The sequence below is a fragment of the Pipistrellus kuhlii genome, unplaced genomic scaffold, assembly GCF_014108245.1.
Source record: "Pipistrellus kuhlii isolate mPipKuh1 unplaced genomic scaffold, mPipKuh1.p scaffold_m20_p_14, whole genome shotgun sequence".
NCBI lineage: Eukaryota > Metazoa > Chordata > Mammalia > Chiroptera > Vespertilionidae > Pipistrellus > Pipistrellus kuhlii.
This window is the reverse complement of record NW_023425449.1, coordinates 35209518-35226123: the sequence shown is the minus strand read 5'-3', so window position 1 is coordinate 35226123 and position 16606 is coordinate 35209518. Positions and strand designations below refer to the sequence as shown.

General features: G+C 41.6%; 1 protein-coding gene across 1 annotated transcript in view; it reads left to right on the top strand.

The window, feature by feature from the left end:
• The window catches only part of STAU2 (staufen double-stranded RNA binding protein 2), a 215306-nt gene that overhangs the window by 93586 nt on the left and 105114 nt on the right, over window positions 1-16606 (top strand). Inside the window, 1 exon segment of the mRNA XM_045581486.1 lies at window positions 10246-10550. Coding sequence (XP_045437442.1) covers window positions 10246-10550 — 305 coding nt within the window.

Sequence of the window (16606 nt, the reverse complement as noted above, 5' to 3'; positions counted from 1 at the left end):
TATTATTGGTAATCTTAAGTAGGCTTTTTACAGTTGAAGCTGCTTCTGAAAAAGCTGGTCAATCTGAAACATGATTAACCATCACCTAGTAAAAAAAGGAGAGGAAACTTAAAAATAAAAAATGGAACAAGTGTCATTTGAAGAAAAAAACACCCCAGTTTTAAAAATTTATTTATTTATTTAAAAAAACAAATCATATAGCACAGTGCCTGACATTGCCAGGGCTCAATATTTGAACAAATGAAAAAAATGCAATGTTTTTATTTCCACCCACTGCCTGAATGGCCATAGATAGCACGGGCCTCTGGCTCTCTGCTCACCATCGCTGGATTTGATGTCATAATAGGTGTCATTATTGGTATTTCAACCTCATAGAAGTAGTGCATTCATTCTTCGTAGACATCTTGGCTATGGGCTAGACCTGTATCCGAATTCATATCTCACATGGTTCTGCATCTGATTGGCAGTCTTTGGGGAAGAAACAGGAAGATTACTTATCATTACTAAATAAGTGTGGTTTGTCTGAAAGACCGACCCTCGAAACATGATACGCCTAGGAGAGGAAAAACAGACCCAGAGTCAGAAGTGTGAAAAGGTTGGAGAATGTCCAACCTCTCGTTTACAGACCAGAGAATTGAGGCTCGGGTGATTTTACATGCCTGATCACACCATGTGGGCTAGAGGTAGCGAATCTTCTGACTCCAAGGCCTGCAATTCCCCAGTAGACAACATACTTGTTTGTGGATCAGTCACTTTGCTGATAATTAAGAAAAAAATGAATAACATTTTGAAGGACATTCCACCAAAATTATGTATTTTCTTGATTGTTTGTAGATCGAGCACCAAAATTATTTTTTAAGAACATTTCATAACATGGAACATGTCCAATTGTTTCAGATACCAGTTTGATATTTGGGTGGGTCATGTAAAAACACTAACGTGGCTGAGCAAGCCTGTAAGATGTTTGTTTTAACAATGGAGCTGCCATCTGTATGACATGGTTTTTTCTTAAGACGTAAAAAACTTTAGTAATAGCTCATTTTAAAAAACACTCAACAGGCTTTTGGGGTGATGTTACTCAAGTGTGTTGTTTTATTCCAGGCTTTCTGGTTTGTGTTAAGATGATTTATAGACTTTTAGAGCTGCAGGAGATTTTCAAGTTCCTCCTGTCCAATTCGTTTTACAGACGAGGAAAGCGGGTTAAGAGGCTACTGGCCACTGCAACTTGAACTGATAGCGAGATTCCAGTCTAGTACATTCGCCACTCTGCTAGTATGGTGGTCTTTTCTTGGTTACTTTTTGTGCTAAGACAAATGTCAGCCTTTTTAAAATTTGCTATTTTTTAAAAAAGTATATTTTATTGATTTTTTTTTACAGAGAGGAAGAGAGAGGGATAGAGAGTTAGAAACATCAATGAGAGAGAATCATCGATCAGCTGCCTCTTGCACACCTCCTACTGGGGATGTGCCAGCAACCAAGGTACATGCCCTTGACCGGAATCGAACCTGGGATCGTTCAGTCCGCAGGCCAATGCTCTATCCACTGAGCCAAACCGGTTTCGGCTAAATTTGCTATTTTTTAAATTTAAATTTTTAGAGAACTTTTAGATTTATAACAAATTGAGAGGGAGATTCAGAGATTTCCCATATATCCCCATTTCCATACATTCCCCCTTTTTAGTTTAATTTTCAGAAGTTTCCTTCAAAATTTGCATGTTGATTTTTGTCTTCATTTAAATAGTGTAAGTGTATATTTTGCTTAAAAATTGAGCAGAACCAGGGACTCGGGGGCTGTGGCTGGAAGACCAGGTGGATATGAGCTGTGCGGGGAAGGAGAGGAGGCATCCCATTGATATAACCCTTCTCCATTGCATTTCAACAGAAGGGCATTTGGAAGGGGGGCTCCTGAGAGCCGATCAGCTTAGCAGCTGCAGGTCGTGGAGAGGACGGGCGGTCTATTCCTGTGCTCAGTGGGCAACTTCTTAGGTGGCATGTGCTGTCACCTGCTAAAGGGCCTCAAGCTTCCCTGGGAAGGCGAGAGTCCTGGCCGCGAGGCCCACGCTGCAGTAAGGGCCTCCCTCGCTCTCAGGTGGCCAGAGGTCAAACACAAGGCCATCTGTGGTCACAGCTGCAGACCGCAAGGAGCAGGCACTGCCATTCTGGCCCTGCTCAGGGCCACCCAGGATAGTGCCATCGTCTTTGCCACCTCCCTGCCTCAGCGCTACCATGTCCTAGGGCCTCTGCTCCCCAGGGGGAGGTCCGTGCAGCACAACAGTGCTTTCGTGTAATTGGGTTTTGTTCACTGTTTGTTAATCCTCACCGGAGGATTATATTCTCTTGATTTGTAGAGAGCGCGGAAGGGAAGGGGAGACACAGAAACATCGTTGACTTCCTGGATTAAACCTCCCAGGTGTTTGGAGCTGGCCGGACGTGACACTTCGTTTTCTACTTGTTCTTCCCGGGGCCATTTAATGTCATGGTTACGTATCCAGGCTCCAGAGACAGACTCCTGGAATCAGATTCTGGCATTGCTGCTTACCGTCCGTACGGCTTCGGCTCACTTCCGTGACTTCTCTGGGCTTTAGCTTTGCGTCTCTCATGTCAGGAAATAAGAATGCGCATTTTGTATGTTTCTTATGAGATCACGCATGTAAAGTGTAGACTAGTCCCAAAGTTGTATGTTCCGTGTAGCCGCATACCAGGGTGACAACTGATGGGCAAAATCAGGGCTGAAAAATAGGTGATGGGAGAATGGGTCCAGGACATCTTGAGATAAAGGGTGAATGTGATCAATGTTGCAAGCCTGAGCCAAGGGGGAGTACCTTTGAAGTCCATGAGCAAAACTGAGGTCAGAGCCAGCAGGAATGAAGGCACAGGCTTACAAAGGTCACATGAGAAGAATTTATCCTGCGTGATAATCAAATACATGGAAATGAACATAGCAGTCAAGTAGTATAGCGTTGCAGTAATTATTTAGGATAGCTCAATCTGTTTTAACAGAAGTAGGGGAAACCAGTGGGGTTGCACAGTGCTCCCAGAAGTATAAGTTGGTATCATTTTTCAGGGGACCTCATGGCAAAACAAGTTAAAAGTCATTAAATATGCAAGCCCTAGATTACTCTCTGATTCTACCTTGAGTTCTTTACCCTATTGAAAGGCAACCTAAATCTACAACAGGAAGAACCTAAATGCATCGAGACCTAACCGTACACTCTGCTGCTGACATTCAGATGGAAACTCATTCAGTAGTTGACTGCGGAATCCATGCGTATCTTTACACTCTTTTAATGACTGTTGTGTTAGTTGAGCTCTGTAGAAAGGAATCTTCCTTATTCACGAGGGACTATCGGCTCAGGCTTTACTGTAGAGTATGGAGCTGGCGCTCTGTGTGAGTTCCTGCGCTGTGAGGTAATGCCTCCCTTGAGTGTGGAGCGAGCATGATGGTTGCTTTGTAATATTGCTGTTGGCAAGCCCATCACTGCTGTACAATAATACTGCAGTAATGCTGTTAGTTTCTTGATTTCTTCAGTCGAGTATAGAATTTAGAGTCATAACATTTAAGTAATTCTTTAAATAAGATTTACATATCGTGTTTGTGCAGCTTAGTAACAAACAAAAATCAATACCATGGCATTTTGCTGACCAAATTGGCAAATATTTTGTAGCTTTATTGAGATATAAATGTCATTTCAGGTAAATTCTGACACTGCCACAGATTAAGGGCTCAGTCCCACAAGACTGCCCAGGTTTACTATCAGTTGGTCTATTATCCTATCTAATATGCACACTGACACACCTCTGCTACACCCACAAGCCACGCCCACCAGCCAATCATGAATGAATATACAAATTAACCCAACCAAGATGGCTGCTGCCACGGAGCTGCAGCAAGTAGGAGGCTTGGGTTTCCCTGGCAATGGAGGAAGCCAAGCTTCCCTGCCGCCTTGGCAGGCCCAGGCCTACACTCAAGGATACAAGTTTCAATTATAGAACTTAAATAAATGCCAACAAAATGGCGGCAGCCCTGGAGCTGGAGAGAGCAGGAAGCTTGAGTTGCCCCTGGTGATGGAGGAAGCCAAGCTCCCACAGCCCTGGCCTGCCTTGGCCTCCACTACTAAGTTTCAATTATAGAAGATAAAGAAATCCCAACAAAAATGGCTGCAGCCACAGAGCAAAGTTTCAGTTGTAGAAGATAAATAAACCCCAAATACCAGAGCTTCCGCTTGGGTTTCGGGGGGGGGGGGGGGGGCGGGGGCATGGCCAGCCTGCAAACCACCACAGGCCCCTCGCCCAGGCTGCCCCACGCCCCGAGGGAACCTCCACCCTAATCCAGGACACCCTTCAGGGCAAACCAGCTGGCCCCCACCCCTGCACCAGACCTCTATACTATCTAAGAAAAGAGTAATATGCAAATTAACAATCACTCCAACACACAAGATGGCTGCCCTTATGTGGTCAAAGATGGGTGCCCCTATGTGGACACAAGATGGCCATGACAAGATGGCCAGCAGGGGAGGGCAGTTGGGAGGGACCAGGTCTGAAAGGAAGGGCAGTTGTGGGCGATCAGGCCAGCAGGGGAGGGCAGTTGGGAGGGACCAGGCTTGCAGGGGAGGGCAGTTAGGGGTGACCAGGCCAGCAGAGGAGGGAAGTTAGGGGCAATCAGGCTGGCAGGGGAGCAGTTAGGCATCAATCAGGCTGTCATGGGAGTAGTTAGGGGGTGATTAGGCTGTCAGGCAGAAGCGGTTAGGGGCAATCAGGAAGGCAGGCAGGCAGGCGAGCAGTTGATAGCCAGCAGTCTTGGATTGTGAAAGGGATGTCCGACTGCCCATTTAGGCCTGACCCTACTTGGATTGGGAGCCTAAATGGGCAGTTGGACATCCCTTGAGGGGTCCCAGATTGGAGAGGGTACAGGTTGGACTGAGGGACAGCCCCCTTCCCCGTGCACGAATTTTGTGCACTGGGCCTCTAGTTAAAGATACAAAATGAACAATCAGATGAAGAGATCGTGCAAAGGGCTAGAGCTGGAGAAGTCAGGAGCATAGAAACGTCTGTTCCTGTGTTGTTGGGGTACACTGTCCTCCCAGCACGTGGATGTGTTAGAAAGGAACTTTCTAACAGACCCCATCATTCAGGGGTGTTTATGGAAGTTCCATTACTAGGCGTGACTGATGAAATCATTGGTCATTGGCACTTGCCTCCAGGCCCTATCAACTCGCCAGAGGCCAGGGGGTGGGGCTGAAGGTACCTTTGTTCCTGTTTCGGTTTGGATATTATTATTAAAATTTTTTTGCCACTTATCTAGTAACAGAGAACAGTGACAAAAAAAAAAAAAAATCCAATACTGAAAAATTGGGGAAAAGGCACTTTCATATGTTAATAGGGAAATGTGAAGTTGGTACAAATTTTTTTGGAGTTGTACCAATTTGGAGTAATTTATTAGTGTCAAAAACCTTAAAATATAGTTTAAGAACTAATTTAACTGATGATTTAAAGGAACCCGTACTTGAAAACCATAATACATTGAAAAGAGAAATTGAAGAAAATACAAACAAATGGGAGCATATACTGTGCTTATAAATAGGAAGAATTAGCATTGTTAAAATGTCTATACTACCCAAAGCAAACTACATACTTAGTGCAATCCCTATCAAAATTCCAATGGCATTTTTCACAGAAATAGAACAAATAATCCTAAAATTTATATGAAACCACAGAAACACCCGAATATCAAAAGCAATCTTGAGAAAGAAGAAAAAAATTGGAAATATCATGTTACCTGATATCAAACTGTGCTAGAAGGCCATACTAATCAGAGCAGCATGGTACTGGCATAAGAAGAGACATAAAGATCAATGGAACTGAATAAACAACCCAGAAATAAACCAATGACTGTATGGGGTGTAGTTTATGACAAAGGAGACAAGAATATACAATAGGGTAAAAATAGTCTCTTCAGCAAATGGTGCTGGGGAAACTGGACAGATACATGCAAAAGAATGAAAGTGAATCACTTTCTTACAAGAATAAACTCAAAATGGATTAAAGACCCAAAGCCATAAAACTCTTAGAAGAAAACAGGCAGGAAACTCTTTGATATCACTCCTAGTAATGTTTTTTTTGGATTTGTCTCATTGACAAGGGAGACAAAAGAAAAAAATAAACAAATGGCATTACATAAAACTATAGAGTTTTTGCAAAGCGAAACTATCAACAAAACAAAAAGTCAACCTAGTGAATGGGAGATGTTTGCCAATGATACATCCGATAAAGAGTTGGTATCCAAAATATATAAGGAACTTATACAATTTAACACAGAAAAAACAAGCAACCCAATTAAAAAGGCAGAGGGCTGAATAACATTTCTCCAAAGAGGACATAGAGATGCCAACAACATGTCAAACATCACTAATCATTAGAGAAATGCAAATTAAACCATAATGGGATACTAACTCACAGCTGTCAGCATTGCTATCATCAGTAAATTGGCAAATAAGTGCTAATGAGGCTGTGGAAAAAAGGGAACCCTTGTGCACTGTTGATGGGGTTGTAAATTGATGCATCCAGGATGCCATACTGAGTATGGAAAACAGTATAGAGTTCTTAAATAATTAAAGATAGACCCAACAGTTCCACTTCTGGGTATTTATTTGAAGAAATCCAAAATACTAATTTGAAAAGACATGCATCCTTATATTCATTGCAGCATTATTTACATCTAGAAGTCTGGTGCATGAAATTCGTGCATGAGGAGTGAGAGTGGTGTGGTGGGTCGGTGGTGGTGGTGGTGTCCCTCAGCCTGGCCTGCATCCTCTTGCAATCCGGGACCCCTCAGGGGATGGGATGTTAGGCCTAAACGGGCAGTTGGACATCCCTCTTGCCATCCAGGATGCTGTATGCACCAGTGACCATACAGGTGAAAGGCATCTTGCTGTTGTATGGGCACCTACATTTTTTTTGCCCCAATTATGAAAAGTAGTATATAACACGATCCTTCTGAGGCAGTAGTGCCATTTTCCCTATCTCATGGGTGGAAAAACTGAAGCAGAGAGAAGTTAATTGGCTTTGTCACACAGTTATAAGTGTCAGAACCAGGGCTGACCACAAAATGTGCAAGCCAGAGTCCATGCATGTCATCGCTGCTGCATCCTGTTTTTTCAGTGTTAGACTAGTCTTGCCAGGTTTTAATTTTTAAATCTGTGAGACTGTTCCCAACATATAGGTAGGATCCCTAGGCCTGGCCAGCAATTAGGGCCATCTGTGGGGTGACCAGTGGGGGAGGCAGTCAGGGGACTCCCGCTGGCACCTGCCTTAGCTGGTGGCCTGATGCCGCCCTCTGGCTGGCCCCGTTCCCCAATTGCTGCCGCCAGTTGCCTCCCTTTCGAGTGTCGGTGTGTGACAGAGCGATTGGTCTGATTTGCATATTAGGGTTTTATTATATAGGAATTATATAGGATAGCCAAGATATGGAAACAACCTAAGTGTCCATCAGTAGACAATTGGATAAAAAAAAGATAAGATACACATATACAATGGAATATTTCTTGGTCATAAAAAAGAATGAAATCTTACCCTTTGAGATAGCATGGATGGGCCTAGAGGATATTATGTTAATTTAAATAAGACAGGGAAAGACAAATACCATATGATTTCACTTTGTGGAATCTAAAAAAATAAACCAGAAATAAATACATAGATGCAGAGAACATTTTGATGGTTGCCAAAGGGGAGGTGGATTGGTGGATGGGTGAAGAAGGGGAAGGAATTAAGATATACAAATTACCAGTTATAAAAATAGTCACAGGGACATAAAATCTATCATATTGTAATTACTATGTATGGTGTCAGATGGGTACTAGATTTATCGGGGTGATCGCTTTCTAAGTTATATTAATATAATGTCTAATCACTGTGTTGTACACCTAAAACTATAGTTGTACAACAACTATAACTGATAAATAAAAATTATTGGGGGGAAAAATCAATATTGAGGTCTTTAAAAAAAAAAATATTTTATTGATTTTTCACAGAGAGGAAGAGAGAGGGATAGAGAGTTAGAAACATCGATGAAAGAGAATCATCGATCAGCTGCCTCCTGCACCCCCCCCACTGGAGATGTGCCCACAACCGAGGTACACGCCCCTGCCCAGAATCGAACCCAGGACCTTTCAGTCCACAGGCCGATGCTCTATCCACTGAGCCAAACCCGTCCTGGCAGTATTGAGGTCTTGAATCAGGTTAATAGCAGGAGAGGGAAGGGCAAGCACGAGGGAGTTAAGCGGTATCTCTCAGCAAATTCTCCAAAAGTGGTGATTTATCTATAATTTTGAAAGATAATGTGATTTACGAGTTGTTGTTTGATCCAGAGACATTAGAACAAGTCGTATGAAATGTGGTTTGAAACATCTCCGAGACAAATGATAGTCAAAGGAAAGTGCTTTTTTTTTTTTTTTTTTTAAGTATATATATTTTATTGATTTTATACAGAGGAAGGGAGAGAGATAGAGAGCTAGAAACGTCGATGAGAGAGAAACATCGACCAGCTGCCTCTTGCACACCCCCCACCGGGGATGTGCCTGCAACCAATGTATAATACATGCCCTTGACCGGAATCAAACCTGGGACCTTTCAGTCCGCAGACCGACGCTCTACCGCTGAGCCAAACCGGTTTCGGCAGGAAAGTGCTTTTTTAATGCATCTACAACCCCACTACCTGATAGCCCACACTCTCTCCTTTGTCTGTCACAGCCTATCCGTGACCTGGCTTGAACTACGATGAACTTAAGGGTGAAGGGGCAAATTCTAGAATGGATGTAGGAAATGCTTGTTTGTGGATAAATCAAACATGGCTGCCAGGAGTCTAGGCTGGGCAACTGAGCAGATAGATGGTGGTATCATGTGGGGATAGCCAAGATAGGAGACTGGGGGAAGAAGATCCTGTCTCTTTTTGACATGTTCATGAGCTAGAGTTGTCCGCGAAGAGGAGAGCACCAGCAGGCTGTTGGATATCAGAGATGGTACCTCAGCTTTGGAGTGGCCCAGGCTTCATTTTACCTGCTGTGTCTCAGTTGCTGCATAGATTAGGGTGTTTGTGTCTCTTTTATGAGCTCGTAAGATATTGAATTGCAGGGTGAAGACACTGCATATTCCTAATCTGATCTCCCATTGCATGTCCATACATTATTCATTCTTGTCCTGCCATAGCTTCCCTTCGGTATATACGTTTCACTGAAATAATTTTGTTGGATCTTTCATTTATTTAATAGAGGCCCAGTGCACGAAATTCATGCATGGGGGGGGGGGCGGGATCCCTCAGCCCGGTCTGCCCCCTCTCCAATCCGGGACCCCTTGCGGGGATGTCAGACTGCCAGTTTTGGCTCATTCCCCGCAGGCCAGGTGGAGGGACCCCACCAGTGCATGAATCTGTGCACTGGGCCAGTTTTGGCCTGATCCCCACAGGCCAGCCTGAGGGACCCCACTGGTGCATGAATCTGAGATTCATCAGTCTGTTCCATGTTTACATGCCTGTGTGTTGAGCATTTGCCCCTGGTGGTCAGTGCGTATCATAGCTACCGGTCGAATGCTTGAATGATTGCTTGGGCTTTTATATAAATAGATTGTTATTTTTTATTGATTTCAGAGAGGAGGGGAGAGAGAGAGAGAAACATCAATGATGAGAGACAATCATTGATTGGCTGCCTCCTGCACATCCCCTTTGGGGGATCGAGCCTGCAACCCAGGCATGTACCCTTGACTGAAATTGAACCTGGGACCTTTCATTCTGCAGGCCAGGGCTCTGTCCATTGAGCCAAACCAGCCAGGGCTGGATCTTTTTCTTAAATAAAGTATTTTTTTAAAATTGATTTTTAGAGGAAGGAAAAGGAAAAGAGAGAGAAACATCGATGTGAGATGTTTCCTCCTGCATGCCCCCTACTGGGAATTGAGCACACAACTGGGAGTTGAACCAGCAACCTTATAGTGCATGGATCAACGCTCAACCATCTGAGCCACGCTGGCCAGGGCTGTTGGATCTTTTAAAACTAATGACCTTAGGAATATTGAAACATACATTATTTACCTAAATGGAGGCTGCACTTGCCTCTGCAAATATGAGGAAGATGCTTGATGGACAGTGTTTCTTATTTCATCACCACACCAGTGGAAATCATTGAGTTAGTAAATGCTATAACATGTTTCTATTTCCATTACTTGTAAGTGTAATAACAATGTTCATTCATTTTATTTATAGCTCCGAAAGGAATTCTTCATTTGTCTCCTGATGTTTATCAAGAGATGGAAGCCAGCCGCCACAAAGTAATCTCTGGCAGTTCCCTAGGCTATTTGTCACCCAAAGACATGAACCAGCCCTCCAGCTCCTTCTTCAGTCTATCTCCCACCTCGAATAGCTCAGCCACAATTGCCAGGGAACTCCTTATGAATGGAACATCTCCTACGGCGGAAGCCATAGGGTTAAAAGGAAGTTCTCCTCCCCCTTGTTCTGCAGTACAACCTTCAAAACAGCTGGAATATTTAGCAAGGATTCAAGGCTTCCAGGTATGAATTAAAAGCAAAAAAAAAAACAAAACCAAGAAAACAAAACAACTCATTAGCTCCAAATACTTCATCTCTGTCCATCAGAAAGCTCATCTCTTGCCTGCTAGTGTGACCCATATGCCACTTACATTGTCAAGTCCTAGGCACACCAACGGCAGAGAAAAGAGGGCCATATACACGTGCCTCATTGTCTTTTATTTTCATTCTCCCTAGCGAGTCTTTTGCTGCCTGGCTCTCCTCCATTTTTCTTCTTCCTCTTCTTTTATATATTTTTTTAAACTCCCCCTATCCGCCACCCCCAATTCTCTATTCTGTAATTTGGTTGGTCTTGATTGGGTGGGTATAGCTAGCTCCACTCTGTCTTCCACAAACAAAATTTCTGCCTTCACATATTTGGCAGCCGTATTGAGCTCTGAGTTCTCCCTCCTTTTACATAAGGTTGAGTTCTTCTAATGATGCTTTTATACTCATTGAAGTTTTGAATTCTGTTGCCAGTAATAATTCAGGTATGTCATTAAGATAAAAAGGTCTGTTATCTAAGGAATTCATTAAACATGGGATTAGAACAATAATGAAATACTTTCTAGTTGTTTGGGGCATAATGCCGAGTATTTGTTTTACTGGATCATGTTTTGAACCGTGTGGGGGTGGCATCTACCAACAATTCGGTGTCATTGGGCGGTCTGAAACCAGCCCTAGTCCACTTGACTGGCCGTCTAGATGAATTTGGGGATAGAAGCATTTCTTTCCTGTTTATTTTTTGTTCTCCTTTGAAAAAAACCACCCGACAATCCTTTATGGATATAGTTTTTGAAAGAATGGTTAACACTAGGAAGAGGAAATACCTGTGTTCTGATTTCTTAGTTGCTTGAACATCATGTGCTGACCTGTCACCGCTAACGTGACCTTTTAATGTGACTGCTGAACTGCAGTGAGCTTGTGCGTGGGGGTCTCGCTCCTGCAGGTTCCCCTGTTTCCACCTCTTTTCCATCCTATCTTCTTCCTTATGACCAGAAAGTGTAATTTTCTTTAGAAACACTCTAGGAGCTCTGTACTGTGTAGAATGATCATATATTTCTACAAATTTTACAAGTTTAGATACAAAATAAGAAAGTAGAGCGTGTGTTTTTGGTGTGGGGAGGGATTTTTGCACGTTTTCTTTTTTCTCCACCGGAAATGGATTCATTCAAGTTGACTGCCAGGTAGTCATCAGACTATTAATATGAAATTACAGAAACTGTTACCAATTATTGTCTCTTTATCTGAAATTTTAAGCGCTTAAAGTTAAAATTTTAGAACTTGGTTTTGTTAATTATAAGAATGACAATAAATCACTGTTCAAAATAAAAAGACTTTGATTCGTACCACATACTGGAAAACAGCGAAGTAATTTTTAGTTCTGTGTATAACCTGCATAGAATGAACTAGACATAGATTGACATGAAAAGAAAGTCACTGCTTATTTACAAATCTAGTCATTGAGAAACATCTCCAAGTAATGCTGCATTTTTTTTTTTTAAGAAGCAAAAATTGCATCCAAGCTCTGAATTGATTTTTTGCTTAGAGATGTGGTAGATGTAATTTTGCTGCTTCAATTTTTTTATTTGTATTTATTTGTTAATTCTTGGCAATGAAAACAGTAATAATTTGAATATATCTTCACCTTAGTCAGACTGTAGTCTGTTTTCTCCATTATTGGACTGATTGCTCAGACCTTTTGTTACAGCTTACGGCAGAGATAATATTCATTATTTATGGACAAGCTAACCATTTCTAAATTTGTGTAATGTGACTTTAACACACTAATGAGTATAAACAGGCTTCTTTGGTTGAATGAGCTGGGTGTTGATATGAAATAATTGTCTCTCTGGTGATATGAAATATTGTCCGCTGTGCAGTGGACAGGATTGTGGGAAATGGCTTAGTGTTATGAGAGATGTAGCCACATCTTCATGTCACAGTAGAAGATTCTTTGTGGTTAAGAGTTTTAAAGCCTATTTCTTTATAGGTAACTTTCTCAGGTCTATTTACCTGGTGGAAAAACATGTAGATTGCTCCTATTTCTTAAATGTTTTAATTGGGTTGTAGTTTAGAAATTATAGGGCCGGGGTGTTATGCTATTCTGTTATTTTTATTTCTGGAACTTAAACACAATAAATCCTTTTACTGTGTTTCTAGGTTAGTATTTTTTTATTTTGTTATTGTATGCTGACTAGGTAATTATTGCTTATTGGATATTGTATAAATCCTTTCTTGGCCTTCTTTGCCTATTGAAATCTGATGTGACAGTTAATATTGTATTACAAAGTAAAATTATATTAGTGTACTGAAAACAAAATTGCTTTAACTTTTAATTTTTTTTTCATTATCCAGCCTTTAATGAAAACTTATAAATTACTAAAAGTTCATCTGCTTACCAGAATGTGGGTATTAAGCTCACATTCTTTTGCTTAACTCTATTAAGTAATTTAAATTATTATGCAATTAAAGTTATTATTAATAAAGCTGACTTCACAGAGCAGAATGTGACTGAACCCTTGCACATTCTTGGTGATGCTTTTATTCCTGCTTGGGCTCACCTAAGGTTTTGAATCACATTTTAGAAGCAAGCTTTTGGATCTGTGTCATAAGTATTTGCTTCTTTGCAGTTTCATCGAGTGCATTTTAATCATCCTCTTTTAGAACCTGAATGTTTTATTATTTTTTTTTTAGCAAAAAGTTTTATGTCATCAGTCCTGTGAACCTCAGACTTTATGCTTCAGTCAGAGTGCTTCTATAACTTTCATGCATTTCATAAAAGCAGAGCTTTTTGTTGTGTAATTTGATACTCTTTCATTATAATGCCAAAATGTTTCCAAATCATGGGGCTTTTTAAAGAAAATTATTATGGGAAAGACATTCTTGAAATGCTGTACCTTTGAGCTGAATATTTGAATACCTTTTTGTTACGTTTTAATTTATACAATCCTAAGTTTTTTGATTTTCCATGCTAATTATGTTAGAAATATCTTTGTGTAATTAAATATAAGCAGTTCTGCTTGTTTAAATGAGTCATTAGAAAACGATTAGTTTGAAAATGAATTCCATTTGCCCCTCGGTATCCCCAGAAGATTGGTTCCAGGCCCGCAGTATCAAATTGTGCGCGGATGCTCAAGTCTCTTATGCAGAACAGCACAGTATTTGCCTGTACCCTACACAAATCCTCCCGTAGACGTTAAACCATCTCTAGACTGCTTATGATACCTAACACAATGTCAATGCTATGTACTTAGTTGTTACATGGTATTGTTTAGGGATTAATGACAAGAAAACAGCCTGTACGTGAGTACACCTGTACCATCACAGACGTGACCACCAAGCTCACATCAGCAACAACATAACCCTTTTTCTGCATAGTTATGACCAGCAGTTGGTTGAATCTGCAGACGTGGAAACGCGGATATGGAGAGCTGACTGTACTTTAATAAGCTATTCTTTCTAGGTGGGTTTAATTCCAGTTTGCTGTCCTGTGCTCTTCCTAGTTTCCCTCCTCCTTTTTAAAAAATATATATATATTATTGATTTTTTACGGAGAGGAAGGGAGAGGAATAGAGAGCTAGAAACATCTATGAGAGAGAAACATCGACCAGCTGCCTCTTGCAAATCCCCCACTGGGGATGTGCCCGCAACCAAGTACATGCCCTTGACCGGAATTGAGCCCGGGATCCCTTTGTCTGCAGACTGACGCTCTATCCACTGAGCCAAACTGGCCCCGGCATATTTTTGAAAGGGTAGTGGCGTGGTTTTTGTATTTCAGAAAAATAATTCTGTAGGCATTGAGAAAGATGAACTAGACAAACGAGAGACTGGTGGTGGAGAGACTAATTAGAGTGGTTTTGCATAAATCTAGGAGAGACATAACAAAGATCGAATGAAGGCAGAGCCAGTGGGTGTAGAGGAAGGGTCTAAAAGTACAGTCGTCTAAGAGAGAATTCATTTAATTGAGAACATTACATGATGTCTGTTGCTGACTTCTGTGAAGCTGCTTTGGCCTGGTCAGGGTGGACACTGGATTTAATGTATGGACTAAATGGAGACTGTGTGAGGATACATAGAGTATTCTGTTAGGAATTTGAGAGGGTAAATGTGAGTTTGTGTGAAAAGAAGGAAGGTAATGTGAATGATATGTTTGAGATAAGGTTTTATTTTTAATATAGATGAGATGAATAAGCTTAGAGGAAGTTAGTAAGTTCCACTTTAGACACGTGGAATTTGAGTTGCCTGAGGGACTTTCAAATGGAGATGCCCAATGGGCAGTAGTAATGGGTCCAGATATTAGCAAGAGAGTGTAGGACACAGTCCTAAGTATATAGATGTAATTAAACTATAGATAGAAGACTGACCAGGAAAACTGGGCAAAGGCCTAGGAGAGATTCGTGAGTATTCATCCCAATGAGTACTAACATTCATTAATTCAAGCAAAACGCATGGAGCGCCTGCCATGGGCCATGTACATTTGTTGGCACTGAGGATGCAACATAAATTCAGTCAAAGTTTCTGCCCTCATGGAACTAACATTAGAGTGGGATGTGTTGTAGGGGGAACAGGCCGAAGGGCAGATAGTCACATGAGCACATAGGATAAATTCGAGTGGTGGTAATATCCTAAGGTAACAGCTGCTTGAAAATTGTGAGATGAGTTAAGTTTTTTTTAAATATATATATTGAAATAAATCTTTATTGTTCAGATTATTACAAATGTGTTCCTCTCCCCCCCTCAATTGCTCCCCTCTACCAGGTTCCCACCCACCCTCTGCCCTTTCCCCACCCCCTATTGTCCACATCCATAGGTGCACAGTTTTTGTTCAGTCTCTTCCTGCACCCCCACTCCCCTTTTCCCCAAGAATCGTCAGTCCACTCTCCTTCCATACCTCTGATTCTATTATATTCACCAGTTAATATTGTTCATTAGATTTTTTAATTCCCTTGGTTTTTAGTTTCACTTGTTGATAGTTACGTATTTGTTGTTCATAATTTTTATAATATATTTTTTATTGATTTTTTATTTTTATTTCCTTACAGAGAGGAAGGGAGTGGGATAGAGAATTAGAAACATTGATGAGAGAGAAACATTGATCAGCTACCTCCTGTACACCCCCTACTGGGGATGTGCCCGCAACCAAGGTACATGCCCTTGACTGGAATTGAACCTGAAACCCGTCAGTCCACAGGCTGACGCTTTATCCACTGAGCCAAACCAGCCAGGGCATGAGTTAAGTTTATTTATGAGATGTATAAGCAGTGACTTAGTGTCTTTAACTGTTGTGTCAAAGATAAGTACACTTTTTTCCTATTTATTTTTAAATTTATCTTTATTGTTCAAAGCATTACAGATGTCCCCCTTCTTCCCACTCCTGCTTCTTCCCCCCCCCCCCCACCGCCTTGACCCACTCCCCCAACCTCCCTCATGTTCAGACCTTCACCCTTCACTACACTATTGTCTGTACAGTCCATGGGTTATGCATATATGCATATAAGTTCTTTGGTGATGGTTATCCCTCCCTCCGTGCCTCCCACCCCCACCTTCCCTCTGGAATTTGTCAGTCTGTTCCATGCTTCTATGTCTCTGGACCTATTTTGTTCATCAGTGTATTTTGTTCATTAGATTCCACATATGAGTGAGATCATTTGATACCTATCTTTCTCTGACTGGCTTATTTCACTTAGCATAATATTCTCCAGGTCCCTCCATGCTGTCTCAAAGAGTAAAAGATCCTTTTTTACTGCTGCATAGTATTCCACGGTGTAAATGTACCACAGCTTTTTAATCCACTCATCTGCTGATGGGCACTTGGGCTGTGTCTAGATCTTAACTATTGTAAATAGTGCTGCTGTGAACAAAGGGGTGCATACATTCTTCCTGATTGGTGTTTCGGAATTCTCAGGATATTTTCCTAGAGGTGGGATCACTGGGTCAAATGGTTGTTTCTTTCTAATGTTTTTAGGAAACTCCATACTGTTCTCCACAGTGGCTGCACAGTCTGCATTCCCACGAGTAGTGCACTAGGGTTTCCTTTT